Source organism: Cebidichthys violaceus, unplaced genomic scaffold (assembly GCF_023349555.1).
Source record: "Cebidichthys violaceus isolate CVI_PGR_0920_01 unplaced genomic scaffold, fCebVio1.0.p SCAF_7, whole genome shotgun sequence".
Lineage (NCBI taxonomy): Eukaryota > Metazoa > Chordata > Actinopteri > Perciformes > Stichaeidae > Cebidichthys > Cebidichthys violaceus.
Window position 1 is genome coordinate 9955537 of NW_027176927.1, and position 20494 is coordinate 9976030.

The 20494-nt window shown below is 41.7% G+C and overlaps 1 protein-coding gene across 1 annotated transcript in view; it reads left to right on the forward strand.

Annotated features, from left to right (window-relative positions):
* Positions 1-20494, forward strand: part of tsnare1 (T-SNARE Domain Containing 1) — a 161267-nt gene that overhangs the window by 80204 nt on the left and 60569 nt on the right. Inside the window, exons 8-9 of the mRNA XM_068735802.1 lie at positions 4145-4300; positions 19334-19406. Coding sequence (XP_068591903.1) covers positions 4145-4300; positions 19334-19406 — 229 coding nt within the window. The remainder of the gene's footprint in view (positions 1-4144; positions 4301-19333; positions 19407-20494) is intronic.

The window sequence follows — 20494 nt, forward strand, 5'->3', positions numbered from 1 at the left end:
AATAAGGTGTCAGAATGATTGTCTTGAAAGTCTCCCCCATCTGTGTGATGCACTAACATATTCTACAGTCTTTGCTGTGCAGTATGCATGTGGAGGAGTGAGCACGACGTTGCAGAGTTTGTGGAAGAGTGGTGAGTCAGATCGTGGCCCCAGTAGACAGGATGCCGTGACTCAGCCCGTGTTGGTCCTTGTGCGGTGACCCACACCGACCCCCTCTACCATGAATTAAGCTGTGCAGTCAGCCATACTAAGGTGGAACATATTAGCAATGCAAACAAAAGTCAACCAGGCCTTTTCTTTGGCTATAGGTTTGGACATGTAACAACCAGTACAGAGTGTACAGATTTGCATGAATATCCACGTTCTCAGATAACCCCTACATTTCTATGCACTAGGCCAAAATCCACTGTTGAAATATCAGTACCTGGCTAAACTAAATGGACATTAAAACTTCAACGTTCCAAAGGCATTGAAATACGATGGAGAATGTGGACCCTCTCTCGGTCACTGCTCTGGCTATGTCCTAAATGGAGAGGAACAGGAACATTTGAACTTGAAGAACATTAGCCGTGTTTGCACCAAGGAGTTTCTGGTCACTTCAGTCCGGGACGACTTTTCATGGAACTAAAAGGTTAATTCATCACATTGTTGTCTGCTTTCCAATAGTGGTCTGAAGACCTGAAGACTGACGAGATCACAGGGGTAAACGCAGTCCGCGGCCTGAAGTTCAGTGTGTCCGCCTGTTACATCTAAAATATAGGTTGATAAATAGAAATAAACCTGGTTTTGTCTCACTGCGACAACATGAACTGCTTTATGATACTTACTGTTGTACGCTAGATGTAATGAATGAAATGCAGAGGAGGAAAAGGAAACTAAGAGAATGTCTATCACACTAAACCATCTATTGAATGTTTGATGCTTATTTAGTTTTGCTTGGGAATGTAACCAGAGTCAAACAAGCAGAGAATAAGTTTGCATTTGTCTGTTTCACAGCACCACACAGCTGTCTCTCTCGCCCCTCTACCGCTCACTCTGCTTGCTTGCGCTGTCTCTCTTATTTAAAATGCTAAAGCTTAGTTTTATTTATGAGAATACATCAACAATGATTTGTATGCACAATCTTAAACTGCCAAGTACCAAGTAACTACAGTTGTCCAATACACTATAATTCCCCTCGAATAGCAGCAAAAGATGGAAATACTCAAGCCAAGTAGCTCAAGTTATCCTGCAGCAATACTACAGTAATGAATGTACTTAGTTACATTCCACCACAGACAGCTACATCCACACTAATGATCTCCGTCCACACGGCGTTTCACTATCGTTTTCGAAATTATCTCCATCCATACTAAAACGCCTGACAACAAATATCACGTGACTATTCATGTACACTGGGCGTGCCGATGTAAACAGGAAATAAATTGGTTGCTTAGTTAAAAAAAAGACGACAGTAATAAAGTAGTCTTTAATAATGAAAGATAGTGTTTGATACTTTATGATTTCCCGGGAAATGGTCACGTTATAGGGCGTGACAAATCAGGGAAGGACACGTCATGACTGCTAAGAACCAATCAAGTAGTGAACGCGGCTGTCTACGTCATCGCTTCCAAACGTATACGTTTACGCTCGTCCACACTAGGAGGTAACCTCAGAGATTTCAAACTTATCCGTCCTCGGGAGTGTTTTCAAAGTTATCCGTTTTCGGTGCTCTGAAACTCTGGCGTAGTGTGGACGCTCAGTGTAAACGTAGCAGAAGATAATCGTTTTCAAATGGAAACGTAGTAGTGTGGACATGGCCTGAGTGTCGAACATAGGTATATACTGAGTATATACAGTAGATGATCCACATTATATTGAAGTAAAAAGAAAACTGATTGCTAATGAGCAGTCATTTAGCCTCTGGAATTTGATCTACATATATTACAAAAATGCAGTGGTGGGCCATCAGGGCCAGCAAAGCCTTCTCTGCTGGCCTAGACAGAGTCACAAAGTTATAGCTATTTTATAATTTAATAATTTTTCACAAATGCATTACATGTGTTCTAATTATTTTTCCCATTAGCTAATTTTCTCATTGCACAGCTACTGTTTTCCTCAGTTGCTCTGCTTCCAGTGCAGCTTGTTTTAAGTAGAGCTTTTATCCAATCAGATTTCACCTCTATGCTGTCTCTAGGTAAGAAGAGAGGCCCGAGGCCCGCTAGGAAGCCTTTGCAGTTTAAGTAAATGGAGACGATATTGTTGATTGTCATAGTGTTCAACCAATCAGATTTTTAGTTTGACATGTTGGGCATATTCTTTGACATGCCAGAGCTACCGAGGTAGCCTACAAGTACGTCAGCATTAATGTACAGCTGGCTCAGCAATAATGTGGGCTAGCGTGACTGTTTTGACGCTGAAGCAGCTATTATAAGTTAATATTAGTAGTAACAGTTCAAGTTGAAAGATATGTAAGAAGTTATGACATTTTTAGCGTTCTGCTTGGTGTAGATTCTTTTTTTTTTTTGTACCTAGCTTTGTTTTTTTAACACTCAATGGCTGAAGGAGGAGAAACGGATTTCTCAAGAAGGACATTTCCAGAAAAACGACATCGTATCAAAGGGTCGGCCAACCCCACAGCTAGCAGCCCTGACCCAGCATTTGAAAAGGATTTGTACGAACGGTGTTTCTGGCTGACAGCGGCGGAGAAGCGTTGCACATTTTATGGCTAAGAATGCGTTTTGTTTGTGACTGAGCATCTTGGTGTTTGGAGCTACGCTGCGCTAACCTGAGTTGGCTAACCAAGGCAGCAACATGACACCATAGCACGACAGGACACTTACAAGCTACGGTGCTTTTGAAAACTTTTGCTGAGACCCGAGTGGATCTACAACTCAACGAACCCGTTGGCAGGAGGACTTCTGACTGGAACTGAACCGCACCGATGTTCTGTACAACGCGGCATTAAACTCTTCATTAACAAAGAAAGGAGGATGGACTTTGTCTTTAAGTGAACAGCAGCTTTGGTAAGTTGACTGTGTTTGTTTTTACATCTACAGTAGCGTTACTACTGTGTTCATTTGTCTATGGTGTCGTTTTTATGATATGGTTAATATTGTTTCCTCTGATGTGAATAATATTTGAATGGTGCTCTTCAGTGTGTGGATGAACACATGTTTTAGCGCCGCAGTGTTGCTGGATTGATTTGTTGCTTTGTTGTCATATAAATATATGTGACTGGTTCTTCTGAGTTTGTTCTTGTCATTGTGTTAATTACATTAATTATGACTATATGCATTGTCCGTTAATGACGAAGCATCCCGTCATCGCGGGGTTAGGGTCAGACATTTGATTCTCCGTTTGGGGTTTTGTTTTCTTTAACAAAGCAGGAATTATGGTCTGGAGAAATGAGGATTGTGTGGTGATTGCTTTAGCCCTGTTTGAATCAGTAGGGAACAGCTAAATGCTGCAGGGAGAGTTTGTAGCTTGTGTGCTGCTGTTGGTTTCCTGCTACCCTAGTGTAGCGTAGCCTCCCAGAACACACGACCCTCACCAGGGTACAATGTTTTATTTCCGGGGTCAGAGCGTCTCTTACGTGGTGGGTTGCCATGTTGAGTGAAGTCCACCGAAAACATTATATTTCCCACAATTTAAGCTTCTGCATTTTCCAAATGCATTAGTATTATTCAAACGTATTGTTCGGTTCTTAAGACTCGTACCGAACGGTTTAATATGAATATGTGTATTGTTACATCACTAGAAACAAATAATAACCGTAGCTGTGGCGTCATAATGAGGTGATTAGGAGTTCAACTGTAGTAGGACAGCACTGAAGGCAAAAATGTAATTTGAACTATATCCAATCCATTGCTACCAGAGGCCTGAACAAGTCTTCGTGGTTCCTACCCTGGGACTTAATATACAGTATGGTCCTGTTCCATTGCTGCAGGTCTCAGGTCTGTGTGTCAATGACCCCTTCTAAGGCCTTTGCACAAAACGTTAATGCTATAGCCGGTCATGGTTATGCTAACTACGACATACACAGTTGATAAACACCAAATTTGAAATACTTGCCTGTGAATATTTTGCATCAAAACTTTTCAAACCAGCAACGATGCGACAGTATATAATCTAATTTAATATTTTTGTTGTGTGTGTGCCACAGAGTCCTCAGACCCCGTTCACTGAGCAGATGGAGGAGGGTCCACTGTTTGGAGAAGCAGTAGACTCAGAGGAGGTGGCTCAGGCTTTCCTGTCTGAGATCAGTGAGGAGGACGTGGAGGTGCTCCGCCAAAGAGAGGAGGCCCTTCTGCAGATCGAAGTAAGAGCACTGACATTGCTTTAGCTTTATATCTTCATACATTTATACACCTCAGGTGTCCTGTGTGTAGTCAATGAGAGGCTTCACAGAAGCAGCTGGGGATTAGAAGCCTTGCTTCAGGGCATCTTGTCTGTGATTGCACCACACTCCTAACAAACTGTAAAGGCGTGAACAGTTTCCACCGTCAGTATAGTTTGTGCTCGGCTCAGGTTATAATGATCATGATGAGCAGCCTTCCTGTATTGCATCTTTTTCAGGTTGGCTTTAAATGCTGTGGGCTGAAAACAACGCCCAAACTCCATATTATGTTCATGTTGGATATAAAGAGAGGCTGTCTTGGTCATTCGCAAAAATCACTGTCGCAGCAAGTATGGACAAACCAGTGTTCACCACCATAGTTATAGGAAACCACAAAAGGAATCCTGTGATGAAGGTCAAATGTTATCATTTTCCTCCAGCCTCCCTGAGTGACTGGGGGAAAACAAGTGGCAACCTCCGGAGCTGAGAAATGAATCCAACGCGAAAGTGCCCAAAACTGCAGTTCATCCAATGGCCACTTGAGGCTGTCCGTGTGTGTGGTGTTGTTGCCTTGTGGATCTTTTTTTTTTTGCAAATATCAGACAAATAATATGGCTTACTGGGCAGTTCATTGTATGCATGATATAAAATAAATATCATGTCTGACTTAGTATTGGCAAACACACTTTCTCTATAACGCGATTAGTTGATACCTTGATTTGTGTAGCGAAAGCTCCGAAAACTCAACCTGATTCCAGAAAACTTTTTCGCTGCGTTATATTTGTGATCTGTAAGAAAGCACTCTTGAAAAAAACAATAGTTTAATATATATATATATATATATATATATATATATATATATATATATATATATATATATATATATATATATATATATATATATATTGACCTGGGATTATATTGCAAAAAATAGGCGTTTGTTAAAGCCTTAAGTCTGTTCATTTTCTTTTTTTCATATTTTTGTCCCCATGATCACAACAGCTGTGAAAGTTCCATTATTGTCCAAAAACTAAGAACACATAAATGAGCCACATTCTATCACTGTGTGACATGTTCTTTCATCACCATGAACACACACATTGTAGTTTATATTGATTCAGTCCCACATACACCGTCCTGCTACCTGAAATACTCACTAGAGCATCACACGTCTATCAATTCGCTGCTGGAAATGGTCCTCAACAAATGCACTTTTTCCTCTTGTCATATTAATGTTTGCTGTTCTAGAAATATACTGAGTTTTCAGTTGGAAACAATGGGCTTGGGAGCCACAGACAGGGTCTTGAAGGTCAGAAAGTAGACAGATTCACATATTGGTTGGTTTTGGTGTTCTCATGTTTTCCCTACTCCTAAACTCCTCTGTCTTATCCAACATTGTTTTCTTTTTGTTTATTTTATAATTTTCTTGAGTGGCTCTAGCCATAAAATGTTGAACCTCTGCAGATATATATACTGTATATATATATATTTCACACATGTCCCAGAAGCCAACAAAATGCCACTCACGGTTCACTTTCCCCACTCATGTATTCCCAGCCAGCCGAAATCCAAACCAACAACCTTGTGATTATAAGCCTGTTTACTGATGTCCTCCGAGGGCCCCAAAGCTGCTTGCACCTTGTGTCAGATGAGAAATGAGAACCTGTGTTTTCTTGTGCATGGCCTACGGTCTTATACACTACAAATAAGAGGCCCCGGCTATTTACCTTTAAAACAGGTCAGGTATCCAAGATTGAAAACACCTGAAAAACAAAAAGGAAAAACAAACTAGGTATTTGTTTTCTTCAATTATTGCCTCCCAGGAGGCCACTACATGCCAAGTTAGTAACTAGAAACTCAATCCGGCTCCGTCTTCTTCTCCTGTCTCCAAAAGCTTATTAGTATTTTGTCACAGTACCAATTCTGCTGCAGGATATTGAATGCTACCCAATTACTAAGGTGCTTATATAGACTTGTTTGTTCCTTTACCTGGGTAGAGTGTGTATGGAATCATAATGTTTCCACACTTATCTTTTGAAGCCAGCATTAGAGACCACATCATTTTGTTAAATACTGTAAAATCATGTCTAAATATATATAAGGTCAGAGCCTGGATGCCAAACATGAATCCATCCATCCATCCATTATCTATAACCACTCATCCTTAGAAGGATGGTGGGTGGCTGGAGCGGATCCCAGCTGACTGGATGAGGGGCGGGCTACACCGTGGACAGATCGCCAGTCAAACACAGGGCTGACACATAGAGACAGACAACCATTCACACTCACATTCCAACCATGGGAGGACATCATAGGACCTGGAGATTACCCACACTGACACAGGGGACCACAGTTGCTAGACTAAATGTTTTTCTGCAAACCACAGGATACGTTGAATGTTGATATTTCTGAACCCAAAATACATTTCACATCAGCCTCGTATCACGTCTTCAGAAATGCTCAATGTCACATGGTTAACGTTGTGAAACGATTGGTACTGATGAAACTCTTGAATACTTCGTCGTCCATTTCAGAACCATATTGCCGAGTCGAAGCGCATAGAAACTGCAGTCTGCTTTTAAAATGACAGGCCCGTACATGGCGGTCCAGCTTCTCTCATCCAGAGGTTTGAGGACTAATGATAATCTTTTAGGAGCACTTTACAGCATAATGAAGATGTATCCCCGCACCCAGTCGGAGCTGTCTGAACTTCATCAACGTTTCACATTGGCTAATCCCACCGCAGGAGCTGAATAAGGAGAAGAAGAAAAGAAAAAAGAAGAGCATCAATCTCTCCCAGCAAAGTGACACGCAGTGAAAGAGCGGCAGCAGGAATGACAGCTTCATTTCAGCGAGATGGGCCAGTCAGATGTTTGGTGTTCAGACGGGGTCGTCTGGCCGGCGCTTTAGTCATAGCAGCATAGATAAATGTCATAGTCAGCGCTCAGGCAGGTGCTGAGGGGCTTGCTGCTGTTCCTTTGGGGAGAGTGATGGTATCTGACAATGTGCTTTTCAACTCCATACCAGCCTCCTTGCCTCCGTTCTTGTCATCCAAGCACACAGCAACCCCCCCGACCCCCTCCTCATCTCTTCATACCACTATATCAGCAGTGTTTGTCGTGAATCCCGACACACCTCACTTTTCTTCGCCGCTCCCCTCCCAGATGATTGAGAGAGCCAAGTGTTTGTCATCGTTATCAGCGCTCTCTGGAAAGAAAAAAAAGGTTTGACGTGTTCACAGGTTAATTTTGTCGTCCTCACAGACTGGATGTGTTTGTGTGAACTCCTGGCTGCAGCTGGCCAGTCACGATGCGATGCGTAAGTGTCGTTTTTTCTGGGGTTTACAGAGTTTAGCCTTCCCACACCTACGTGTCAGTTTTCAGCTTGTAACATGCATAGTGTCTTTTCAAAACAAACTTCTGTGTTCACAGGAAATTACAGCTTGTTTCTTTTCACATTCAAATTCCAACAAAAGTTGGAAACTAGGAACCACCTAGGTTTAAGGTTTACTTGGTTTAGGTTCAGCCAACAGCAGTAATTGGTTAAGTTTCGGAGAAGTTTGTGGTTTGGGTCAAAATAAGTAGGTTTGTTACGTAACTGGTGTTAGTTAAATAAGTCAGTTACATAACATAACTAAGTCAAGCTATCTCCTGGGTGAAGATCCTGTGTTTCCTTGACCTATTCAACCTAGCTTCCCTCCTGCCCAGCACAGACTTTCTCGCTCTTTACACTACATCAGTTGCTCTGAGTGTCTACTAATGGCGCAAATGGGTTTACATTGGAGTTAGTTGAAAGCCTGGTGCGTCTCTTAGAGACTTTAAAGGGTGCGTTGGTATCAGACGCTGTGGGGCACGGACCGAGCGGTGGTATTTGATGAGCTGGGAATGAGAACGGGTTGATTTCTCAGTTCTCTGAAGCATGAACAAGTAAATAGATACAAAATGACGCCAATACAAAAATGTTCGATCAAATTGTGATTTTAGACAAAAAATGAACATGATCTGTTGGCTCACATTTGAATTAAATATGATATATTTCATAAGCTACATCAGTGGACACCTTGTGAAGCGCTTGCACTTATCAAGGACCCCCTCCTAGGAAACTACAGGCCTCTTTGCTCCACCTGGGTGAGTAGTTCCTTCAGCTCAATCATCCTGTTAAATACAGATGGAACGTGAACTGTACAGCCAGCCAGTTGTGCATCCAATGGACGCTGGATAGGTGTTCACTTTAATACCAGCCGTGACTTTTAGGGGTCCATGAAACAGTGGCCTTCAATATATCAAGCAATGTACGAAACATATTCAGCTCAAAGTTAACGATTGTTATCAGAACAATGAATATGAAAACATTTAATTATGACCTTTATACAAACGCATTCAAATTGTTCTTCAGCTTTGGATTGAATACTGAATTGAATAGCTGTCATTTTTTGTAATTGAATTTTTGGACATATTGTCCTTGAGTATAGTTAAAATATTCCACATGTTCTGACGAGATATATTCAGAATATTAGTATCCAGCCTCTACAGCACTTTCTGCACATATCAATCCCCCCTTAGACTGTCACCTCCCAGCTGCACTTTATATGCTTTGGCACAGGAGATCATTTCATCAAAAGTGAATTCATAAAAAAAAAAACGCATAACAGAGGACAGCTTTCAAGGGGAATCTGAATACAACACCTGGCCGAGTATAAAGAGAGGAAAAAAAAGGCCCACAGTAAAGCGTGTCTGTCCTACCAATGCGTCCTCAGGACAATCCATCCACAGAGTTTACCCTTGAGTAAAGACAGGTATAGTGGGAAACACCACATATAAATCATCCCAGTAGACGGACACTACTTTTACACTCTCAGCAGAAAGGATCGGAGGGAAAGTGGTTTATTAGCAAAAGCATGTGTTATTAACCCTGGCAATCAAAATCATATTGATTTTTTCTCTCTTTACACATGGAAGCTAATAGTATGATGGCAGATCACGTACTGCTTACTAGCTCCCTCAAGATAATGAGAATACCAGCCTTCTGTGAAATCCAACCGCTGATATTCCACTCGAACTTGATTATCCACTTAAGTGTATCAATACAGACTTAAGCTTCCACTAATAAGTGACACTGTTCACACAGTGAATCTTCAAATATCCTGCTAACAACCTCTGACACGTTGCTGAAATGAATTGAAGTGGAGGTAAAGGTATTTGTGATTAATGAAAGATAACTCAGTTAGAGGTTTTAATTCTGGAACATTATTACCTTTTACTTCACGTGCAACGTAAAATGGTTTTAAAGGACTGGGATTTAATTAAATTTTAATTAAAATATAATAAAGTGAATCACGAAATCAAAGAATGTGACTTTTCTCTTTTTCTGGTGGCTTTGAAGAGAATGATACAAAGGCTTCGGTTCCCTGTCTGAAAGGTCTGTCTGATGCCGTTACAGCGTCTACGGGAGCAGAAGAAAAGCAATTTTAGCCATTTGAAAAGTAATCAATGTCAGTTTAAGTATATGCTTTATATGGTATATTTCCAGAGCTTTACCAGACTGCTCTTTCCGATGGGGAACTGACGTACTTCTGTCCCTCTCTTTAAAGCCAAAATCAGTTACTTTACCCTGCAGAAAACAGAAGCTGCTAGTTTACCACTTCATTGATCGATTAGTTTGAGTTAGTGTGTGACTTTCGGATCCAAAGTACCAGTACATCTACAGCGGTAGATCGCTTAGCTTCTGTGCGAGTGCGTGCCAGCATCTCCATACTGGGAGCGCGCTAACTACGGATAAGGATGTATGTTTATGTATGTAGCAACGTCATCATGAAGAAACCTACATCAGGACTAATAAAGGATTATCTTATCTTAGGTCACGTCGGGAAATGTTTTTTATGTTTTTGACCCGAAAACAGACATACTGTGACCGAAATGTAAATGTTTGGATTGTCATACATAAGGAACACCACTGGGAAGCTACAGAATGATACAAAGAGCAAAGTGCTTGTTTGAACCCAAACCATGATTCTTCTGTTGAGTGTTTTTTTGTGTCGAAAGCCTTGTCATGTTATGAAACAAATTCATTTTTTGACAGTGATTTGTAACAGTCTGAGGAGGCACAGACACATGATCTCATCCTGCTGATCAGGGCATGGACAAACTATGTAGTTGTTCATTTGAGGGACTTGTTGGGAGGGACAGATGGACAGATTCACAGACCCTGAGGCACACCACGTGTGTGGCATAAAGTTCAAGTGCACAAAGCTATTCGCTAATAGTTACAGGAGTAAATGCCATTCGTCGCCTCGGTCCTTGTCATTTCTAAATCACAGAGGAGGAAGCAGGTTGAGCCGAGCAGACTGTCTCTAATATTTTCAGCTTGGTCCCCTCGCTGACCTTCAGGCCCTGCTGCCAGCGTCGCATTATCGTATTCAGAGGCGTTAGGTCCTTGGGCTGTAGCCGGTGAGGAAACATGATTTTACATATATAAACTGTTTATTCAGTGAGGGCAAAAAAAGAGATGTCTCTCTCGTAGTCGGTGGGGGAAAAATGTCATCCTCCCCCCCTTTTTTGTCACCAGTGAAGTAAATCTGCTTAACAGTTTTTTTTCCTGCTGTGGCAGTGACGCTGTGTCCTGTTGCCCGATGCCTTTGGGCTCTGTTGGGAGATGTGGGGAGAATTTCATATCAGCATTAAGCACACTTATCAAGGAAAGTGCAAATGGGTTGTTGGGGGGGAGGAGGCATGACTGAGCATAAGAGAGAAGAGCAGATAAACCAAGCCACTTTGATCATTCATATCTACATATAACTATGTTTCTTCTAATCTGTGCCATGGTTACAATGTTTTGTTATCATTCATGTACTCAGAAATCAATATGAACCCTGAGCTGTCATTGGTCTTCCATTTTTTAAGCTAGAACAACAAGACAGGCGTTCTTGAAACGGTGTCTCCAAGTTCAAATTTGCTCAATTCCTTTAACTTTATTTAATAATCTGATTTGTAATAGAATTGAAGAGAAAAGAAGGCATTTACAGGAGTTTTTTTTTTGTATCTCATTTTAATTCATAATGAAGATAAGTAATAATTATTCTTGAACATCTAGCAACAAACAAACAGTCATCATCCATACACTCCCCACGGTGTGCTGATTGGTCTGGCCTCCAGCTGCTGGGCTAAATTGGTTCTCAGTGGATGTTCCCAGACTAAACTCATAAGAATGAGATGTAGCACAAGATGTGACATTAACACACACTTAACAAATGGCACTGACCAAAAAAAAATTACTGCAGCAGTGACTGTATGTCACCCTCAGTCCTGGTCCTGGTTCTGGTTCTCCCGTGCCTCTATCGGGTCCAGCAATACAGTCTGGCAGCAGAACGGTGTCGGTGTTGGCTCTCACTGGGGACCGGCAGAGCAGCGAGGAGAAGATCCTGGCCAGAGGAGCGCAAAGTTCTGGCGGGTTGAAGGCAGAGTTGAAGCCGGGTCTGGGTCTGTCCACGGTGGAGTGATCACTGCCGGAGGCTAAGCTGGAGTCTGAGCTGAAGGACTTTCTGGAGAACCTGCATGATTTTGTGCGGAATCCGACCCAATGGCACCGATGACGAGCATTAAGTATAGCTATATAAAATATAGGCAATCTTCGCTCTGATCTTCTGGTTAACTGATGTATTTTTTATAAAGGCATCAGTATTACATTGAGTCTGTTTCAATGTAATACTGTGGTTCCTATACAACACAACTGCAATGTCATTTACGTTTCGAGGAAACGTTTTGAACCAGATAAGGTTTGTTTTGCACAACCAAACAGAAAGGGCAACACCCTTCACTGGCTAGTTGTGTTGTGTACAATGCCTGGCCAAGCTGAGGGCTCTGCTGCCAGGAACTGATCCCAGGTCTGTGCAGTGGACATAGACTCCATTATGGTATTATGGGTAAATACTATCAAGATCATAAGATCACAGCATGTAAAAATGCAAAAAAAAAATAAATCTAGTTATACATGAGAGAAGCTTTAAACAACATTCATATCTGGGATTGAGGGATTGTCTCCATGCGTGTCAAGGCGAGAAGCTAACGGCGCTAACAGCATGAACAGTGCAAACAATGACAACAGTACTGACAGAGCTAACGGTGTTTGTTGAGGGGGAAGCAGAGGGTGTGCGCTTCCGTGACGACGTTAACAGCTGTAAACGCTGTATGAGAACAGTGCAGAGCAGAGCAATTAGCTAGCCAGTGGGGCACGCACACTGGAATTCACACGCACACGCAGCCCGACCAGCTACATGAAGGAAAAGTGAAGCTTGACGCCATTACTCCACTATTTCTTCACATAGCAAATAGTTGTGTAGTTGTTAAGGAATGTTGTATATAGAACATTTAAATGTAACGTGTGGGATTTCATAAAACAGATGACATGTAATGCCAATGACAAGCTACATCGGACCCACAGGGGTTCTTCATATCTAACGGGGGTGGAGGTGAGGAAGACGTCCATCTCTCTCAGGATGGAGAGCTCACTTGCTGTCGTGAAGGAGACAGTCAGTCTTTTGTTTTGACTCTACGACTGTGTCGAGAGGATTTCTTGTCAGTAACAATCTGAATAAAAGTATAGTGTGCTCACATGTCTCTACAGCATCTAATGGCTGGAACTCCTGTCTCTGTTGCAGCCCCACTGTGTGATTTAAACTGATAAGATGTCTGGATTTTTACATAAAAATCTTGCTTTGTTCAACTTGAGTTTGTGTAAGGCTGCAGACTGATCTATATTCAGGATTGATTGGGAGCACAGAGTTGCACTGAGCTGCTCGGCACATAGTAAAGAAATAGTTTCCCCCTTGTGGGCTATGGATTTGCCGGTATGTGGCGGGAACAGAAGGGACTTGAAATGACAAGTGTTGACAGCGAATGATGACTAATATGCCTCGGGAGAGTGGATATACGTCACAGGGGGCGGGCAAATAACAACCAACACGACAGAGTCAATTGATGTGCTTCTTAAACTGGTCTACACCTGAGATACACAACAATGTTCACTCTACAACACAATACAGCACATGTTCCACTGTTCTCATCTGTTTGAACAGCACTGGAATGACAATGTCAAACTATTTTTCAGCATCGGAAATTATTTCATAAAGATTATGATAGCACTTTATGTTACAGATCGCTAAAAACAAGGTAGGTCATTTTCAGCAAATGGGTAATACCGTGGTAATTGTAAAGGTAGCAAGTTATATCTCGTAATAACAATGACAATATCTTTGTAATAGCGGTAACAGATTAGTAATAGGATAATGGCAAAGAAAATGCCTGCCGTCATTGCCTGGGTCCAGACCGAGTTCGCGTTAACCGATTTGTCTGCCATCGTGACATGAAACAGTGGTTGCTCGGTTAAAAAGTAATTGATCAATGAGCCCCATGGGGACTAACGATTGGCCGATCGACGCCAGGGGCGGGATTAGCGCTGTGCACCGTAGACTTGGATCAACAGGTTTTAGGATATGAGACAACACTGAACTTTTCGAGAAGGTGGTTGAAAGAGTGAAAGAGGGAGGCTGAGTTCACACGGTCCAACAAGTCCTCCACCGGTGGAAATCTTTGAAACCAAAATGGCACAACCATCTCTTGACGTTGCACTTTTCCATAGTTTGATGTGAGGAACAACATTTAAGGGCATCGACCTGTCAAACACAGCCGAGAATGACGTCAACGTGTTATTCACCGGTGATGAGGATGATGATGAGACCGGAATAATAGTGGAATATTCATTTTCATTAAACATGTAAACAGCTTATTAGAAATATTGTCTTTTTCGGAACAACGGCAAAAAACGGAATGTTTGGTGCATGTGAACGTAGTTAATGTCGACTTCAAATGCTGACTGAAGATGGAAACTGAGATGATGGTTCTGTCTGGTATGAGGGCTTACTAACTAACTCCAGTCTCCTTATTAAACGCAGAGCACATAGTAATGAAGCGATGCGTCCTAAAGCTATTGACTTTATACTTATAAATACATTACAATAATATATTTGAAGAAAGTTTCTGTTTGGCATACATTCAATATATTTGGTGTCTTAGCCATGGAGTTGGAATTCATTTACTGGGTCACTTGATATGGAGTTGAAGATTTAAAATAGTGATGCTGATAGTTGATTGATATATTATAGTGTAATTATAACTTAATTGATTTTAATTAAATGTTAGGTATATCATACTTAAATTTCCATGACATGTAAAGCATAACATATAAAACATTGTTGAGAAATGTTGTAATTTACACTTAAAGAAAAAAAAAAGTCTCTTACTGCTTTGTTAATTAGAGCTTCCAGGACTATAAAACAGGGTCACAGGCATGAAGTGGTTCAGTAGTTCAGTTTGAGATTTGTCACACAGCTCCCATCGCTCTCACTTAATGTGAATGACCGCAGACCCACGAACAGACAGCATGCGGTAAAAAGTGCTTTTTGTAGTTTGATCACAGGCGGATCCGTTCGGAGTCCAGAGGAGGTGTCAATTTGGTTTGGGGAATGTTCTGAGCGACTTCTCTCTCGGCGAGGTCTTGCTCTGATTGCTGTGCTCTCATTTGGTCAAAAGAAGCAAACTGAGTGGGAGAGAGAGCACTTCAGAGTTCCAAGTAAGTTCTCGGAAGGGAATACAAGGTGTGAAGACGCCTTAAATCTCCCAGACGCCTCTTCAGGGGTCGCGTCTATCAGCACCTTCCCCTCCTTGTGGGCTGACATGCATACTTAAATCAGCTGAAGCCGCTTCTCCTCAAAGAGGCTGATGTGAGGCTTTGCTGTGCCACACTTCCCTCTGCAGGCACAAGAGGAGACCTCCACGCTTGGCCATTTGTCTCTCGACTGAGTGACATATTAGCTGCCCTCTCTAAACGTCAATTTTAGCATGAAGCCCTTGCTGCGAGAATCACGCACTGCATGTGGCACTTTCTCTAATCCCTGCTGCTCGCTGTCATGTATCGGACCGCAAATCATCTTTATTGTGCTGATACCTTGTAAGGTAGCAAACTGTGCACGGCAAGTTTGTCTTTTAATGAAAAAAATATGGTTTTCGAGACACAAGCGGAATAAAGTAATCACATAGCAGATGCTCATGGTGGGATTTTAAGTGGATGAATATAATCCATGAAAATAACAGGAAACAGGAGTCCCGTTTTTTTTGCTCATCCTCTATCAGACGATCTGCAGGTTGCAAAGCTTTGGATCGAGCTGCAGTCTCTCCCCCAAGTGTTGGTATCAGCTAGTATCAGACAGATCCTTATGACTGGAGAAATACGAGGCATGCAGCGCTGGTGACTGAGGTGCCAATCAGGTGCTGCCGGCAAGCTTCTTTTTGTGATTTTTGATTTTTTTTTCCATTTTTTTGTTATCTTGGCCTCAAATGTAATTGTGTTTTTGCTGTCTCTGCAGTTGCCCTGGTGTCAGATGGAACAGATGTCTGAATCACAGTCTGACATTTCAGTCTCGTGAAAATGTACAGACCCTTGGAGCCCTTCGTTTTTTCAAGCATGTTCTTTTCATCAGTCGCACAAAATAACAACAGAGACGAAATTGACAGGAGACCGGCAGAGATAAGCGTCAGCACCGAGGTAGAGTTTGACGATTTGTCGAATGCAACAAATGTTCCGTGACACATTATTGTTCCCTGTACATGACGTTCTTGTTCTTTTTTATTTCTGGGCCTGCGCCCGTCACAGGGAGGTGATGTCAGGGTCAACTGTAGAGCGCTGCCCCGTGAAGCTGCTGCAGAGGGGAATCAGTCACAAATAATGTCCTTTCACATTTTCTTAAACATTTTTTCTTGAAAACAAGAGTTGCTGAAGGAAATGTGAAGGAAAGTTTGTTGCAGTGTTGACAAAATTATGTCATTCAAAATGGGTACAATGGGAAGATTTGTTCATGTATTATTCCGACATGGCTTCCCTACTGCTAGCCTTTAAAATTCATGCTGAATTAGCAGATTTTCATATCACGTTACATATTTGTAACTATTTGTTACAAACTGAAGTGAAACCTGACACAAACTGTGTACAGTTCTTTTTAAGTGAGCTGATTAGCTTTAGTTTGTGTTAACGTTGGATTTTAACTGTAACTACCAGTGACGGTGGCTTTACACAGGCTACAACCTCGGGATCTGAAAAGTGAAGCTGATATGGAGGTACCTTACTTGTACCTACCTTGCATTCTTTCTAATGGCCTTCAGGGGGTGACTCCACTGGTTGCAAAAACAAGTTTGATTCTCCGTGGCCGGTGAAAACCTTTTTTCACAGATTATCTGTCTCGTGTCACTGTCAGAATATAGTGAAAGTTTGAGCAAATATTACAACAGGTTATTTTCATCAAAGTTACCAACTGCAGCTTCTACAGCAAGTGATACAACACACGTGACATCATACTTCCATCAAACTTCCATCAAACTGCTACTGAATGTTAAGCTTTACAGACAGAAAGAAAACGATGTTGTTTGTTATCACAATCTATTTCATTAGTTTTCAGCTTTGTGCATTGTGGGAAAATTGCATCCAACAACTGCGCACTCAAAAATCGACCGTGTTCAGTATGCATGCTGTCTGGCTAATGTACTCTTTATTTTGTCACTTTTTTAATGTGAACTACAGACTAGATTCTAGTTTAGGATTAATATCCTATAGATTTGGGATTTGTGTGAAAACTGAACTGACAGGCTACTGTACTCTTTGATTTCTATGTCTGGACCAAGTGATCCGAAGTAAAGGTGTCAAAGCAAGCCTGGACTTTACTACCGTCCCTGTTGATAAGAAAATCTCCTGTCATAAAGTTGTTGTTGGTCTCCGGTCCTGGGTCCCAGCCTAGTGCCGGTATCCAGCGACTGCTAGATGAGTGGAATTTAAAGCCATGAAATATGGAAAAGGGCACATTGTTGGCCCGAAGCCTGGCCACCCACTCAGCCCTCAGGCGGGGGTCCCAACCCATCACATCCCTGCCTGCTCTCTGTGTGTGTGCCTCTCTTGCTGCCCATTCACTTCCACACACTATTTGCTAAATTGGTTGCACACTGTTCATGTCATCATGATGAAACAAGCCCTGATTGCCCAGTGCTTTGCCAGGTAAAATAAATTTGTTATTCTATTACAGCATGATAGACAGGGTTGCCCAAAGATAAATATATAAAAATAAAAAAAGTCTTTAGCATCACAAGGTTTGCCAGGGGCCATTTTGGCTCGACTAAAATGTTTTTTGCCAAGTGGCAGGATGGCTGCCAGTTTCCACAGCAATCTCTGCCACCTGTGATGGATGGCCCAGTGGGTTAGGCTACACAAATGCAGCTGTGATTGCATGGAGCCATAATGGAGGAGAGGGGGGGACCTGTGAGCAGGAGATAGACAGAGGTTTTATAAGCTTTCATATTGCTTTGAGCTGAAACAGTGAGAGCACATTCAAAGCTTGGGGACTGCGAAGAATTAGCTGCGGTCAGCCATAGCTCCACTGGTTTGCTCCGTGCTCTGATAGAGAAATAATAAAACAAAAACGTCAAGTCAAGCGCACAATATGCAGGATTAAACACAAATCCAAATTTGTCAATTAGACAGGGACAGGGGGGATTTCATTTAGAATTTCCTTTACAAATCCGTGCATATATAATTGCACATCTGAGGTCTTGCACCCAGCATCTAAAGTTGCACAAGACATCAAATATCAGTCAACAACCCTCTGCAGTTTAATCTGATCTTACTCAGGGAAATCTTTTATGTGGCACTACTATTGAGCAGACCACCAGCTAAATACACATTCATTCCTGTAGTCGTGGCATTTTCCAACATTACAAAGAAGTCATCAAGTCAACTCTACAGGTGTGTTCCAACATAATCGCAAAGCAAATTCAAAGCTTGTTTTCTTTGCACAAATTTAACTGCTGAAGTGTTTTTGCAGTCTGTGTCTTCGCCCCAATACTGATTGTAAATATGTTAGCTATAAGCTAGCTAGCACTGATTTAAAAAGATTTCACAGAAATATGTGAAATGACCACAACATACTTACTAGTGTGAAAACTGAAGTCATTAATTCCAATGTTTCAATAAAATACACTGCCTTTCCTTTTTGTCCACTAGGGGTTGTGCTAATAAGAGTAGCAGGAGGCCATTTGCTGGATATTATAGATCCCATGAGCTTACGTACAGGCTATGTGACATAACACTGTCCTGCGTAGGCTACTGTTCATACAAGAACCGTCGGTGGAAAACTTCTTCAAAAAGGAGAAAAGTGGATAAAGTTCCTATCTCTTCACAGAGATAAACGGGAAGCCTTTGTGTTTGGTGTGTTCACAGCACCTTTCAGTGCTCAATGAATATAATATTGCAAGGACAACTGAAAAACAGTAAAGATAACTGAATTGTAAGGTTTAAGGAAACGGCAGTCTGCTTTTAGTCGTAGCCGAGAGATCAGCGAGACGTCTCAGGCTGTTCCTATTTCTATTGTAAATGGATTGATCATTATTTAATAACCTTTTCAGAAAGTACTTGTACTTCTTTAAACGAAAAGAAAAGGGACAAACTGAGTTCTTGTTATTGATAGGTTATTATGCCCTGGTTTCGTTGGTCCGGCCCACTTGAGATCATATTTGGCTGTATATGACCTGTGAACTAACATGAGTGCTCCAACTGTCCTCAAAACTGACAAACAGTAACTCCAGTTCTCCAAACAATATCTCTGGTTCTGCTGCACCAACTTTGATTGTTTTCTTTGTAGTTGTCCAATGTGAATCCGCCAATGTTAAAGGACAGCAATGCTCAATTGGTGTTGTACTCTTTTTATCAGCTAATTAGCTGCCACTCATCAAAGTCGACATCAAGAGAAAAGCTGTATTCTATATTTGGACACATGGCATGACACCTTGTAAATATTTTTGGCAAAACCAAGTAACAAGTCAGGATTTGGGGTTTCCTGTATCTATAATGTGTTCTCAGCCAATCAGTGCCAGTGACTGATGATGATGGTATAACATTAATACATACTGTGTGTTTTCTCCATAGAGAGACATGCTGGACGTCAGTCAAATAATGAAGGATCTGGCCAGTATGGTCCATGAACAAGGCGACGCCATAGGTAAGATGTTCTGTCTGTGATGTCTGTGTGCGTTGAATGTTGTTTAAATTGTTGTCCCTGACTCAATTAGCAAAGATAACCTTTGTTGTCATGTTTTAATTTGATGTGCTTGATTAATAACATGAGCTTGAAAATGCCTCTAGGCAAAACAAACTTTGTAACCTCTACCTTGCTTCCACGCTGTTGAGATTCTTTGATGAGAAGCGAAATTCTCTGGGTTTATACAAACAGCAGACTGTTAGAGGAAATCCATTTAGCCACTCTGATATCTGTAAACGGCTCCCAACACCCTGCAGTGATTTAGACTTGGCCAAAAAACAACGACACGTAGCACACAGATATAGGGCAGATATAGAGGCTTTGCTGCTGGGTCACAAATCTGCCACTGGCTACATCTGGCCCCATCATGAACATTCACTAGAGAATTGGCTGTTACTTACTTATGTCAGACAAACAAACAGACCATGCTGTGATGGGGTTGTAGATCAATTCAAGTAGAAGTGAAAAGATCTGATAAAGCAGGAGACTAGCTGTTTTGTGCTGCAAAACACTTTCAGCTGTGGCTGGAGGTAGTTTTTTACTTAGCCAATGAAATAACTTGGAGGCTAATGTAACCTTTTAACCTAAAAGAGCAACCTGTAGTTTTTTTACTTATCGTTTCCAGAAAATGATCATTTGAAAAGTTAATGCAGTATTTTATATGTTTTACAAGATATAAGGGCTGAAATTCAGATGAAAAAGTAGCTGTTTTGAGCAGCTGTTCATCACTGGGAATTATTGTACTTGTGCAAGTTGCACAAACTGTCAGGACATCCAGTCCAGAACAGTCTTCTGATGGCAGACACAACACATGACGGTCAGAGCTGTCTGGTGTGTCTGCCCAGAGTGTCAAAGGTCCAGCAGACTTACCTGCCTGTAAACTCTCTCCTTATGCCTCTTTCTCTCTTCCCTGTGGTACCGCACAGCAAAAACATAGTGTGGAGTTATAATAGGCCATGCAAAACATATTAGTTACCAATCTGCGTCTCTCTCTCCACTCCAGTAGCGGCCACAGCTTTGTTTCAACCGTTTCAATGGAAACGGACCCT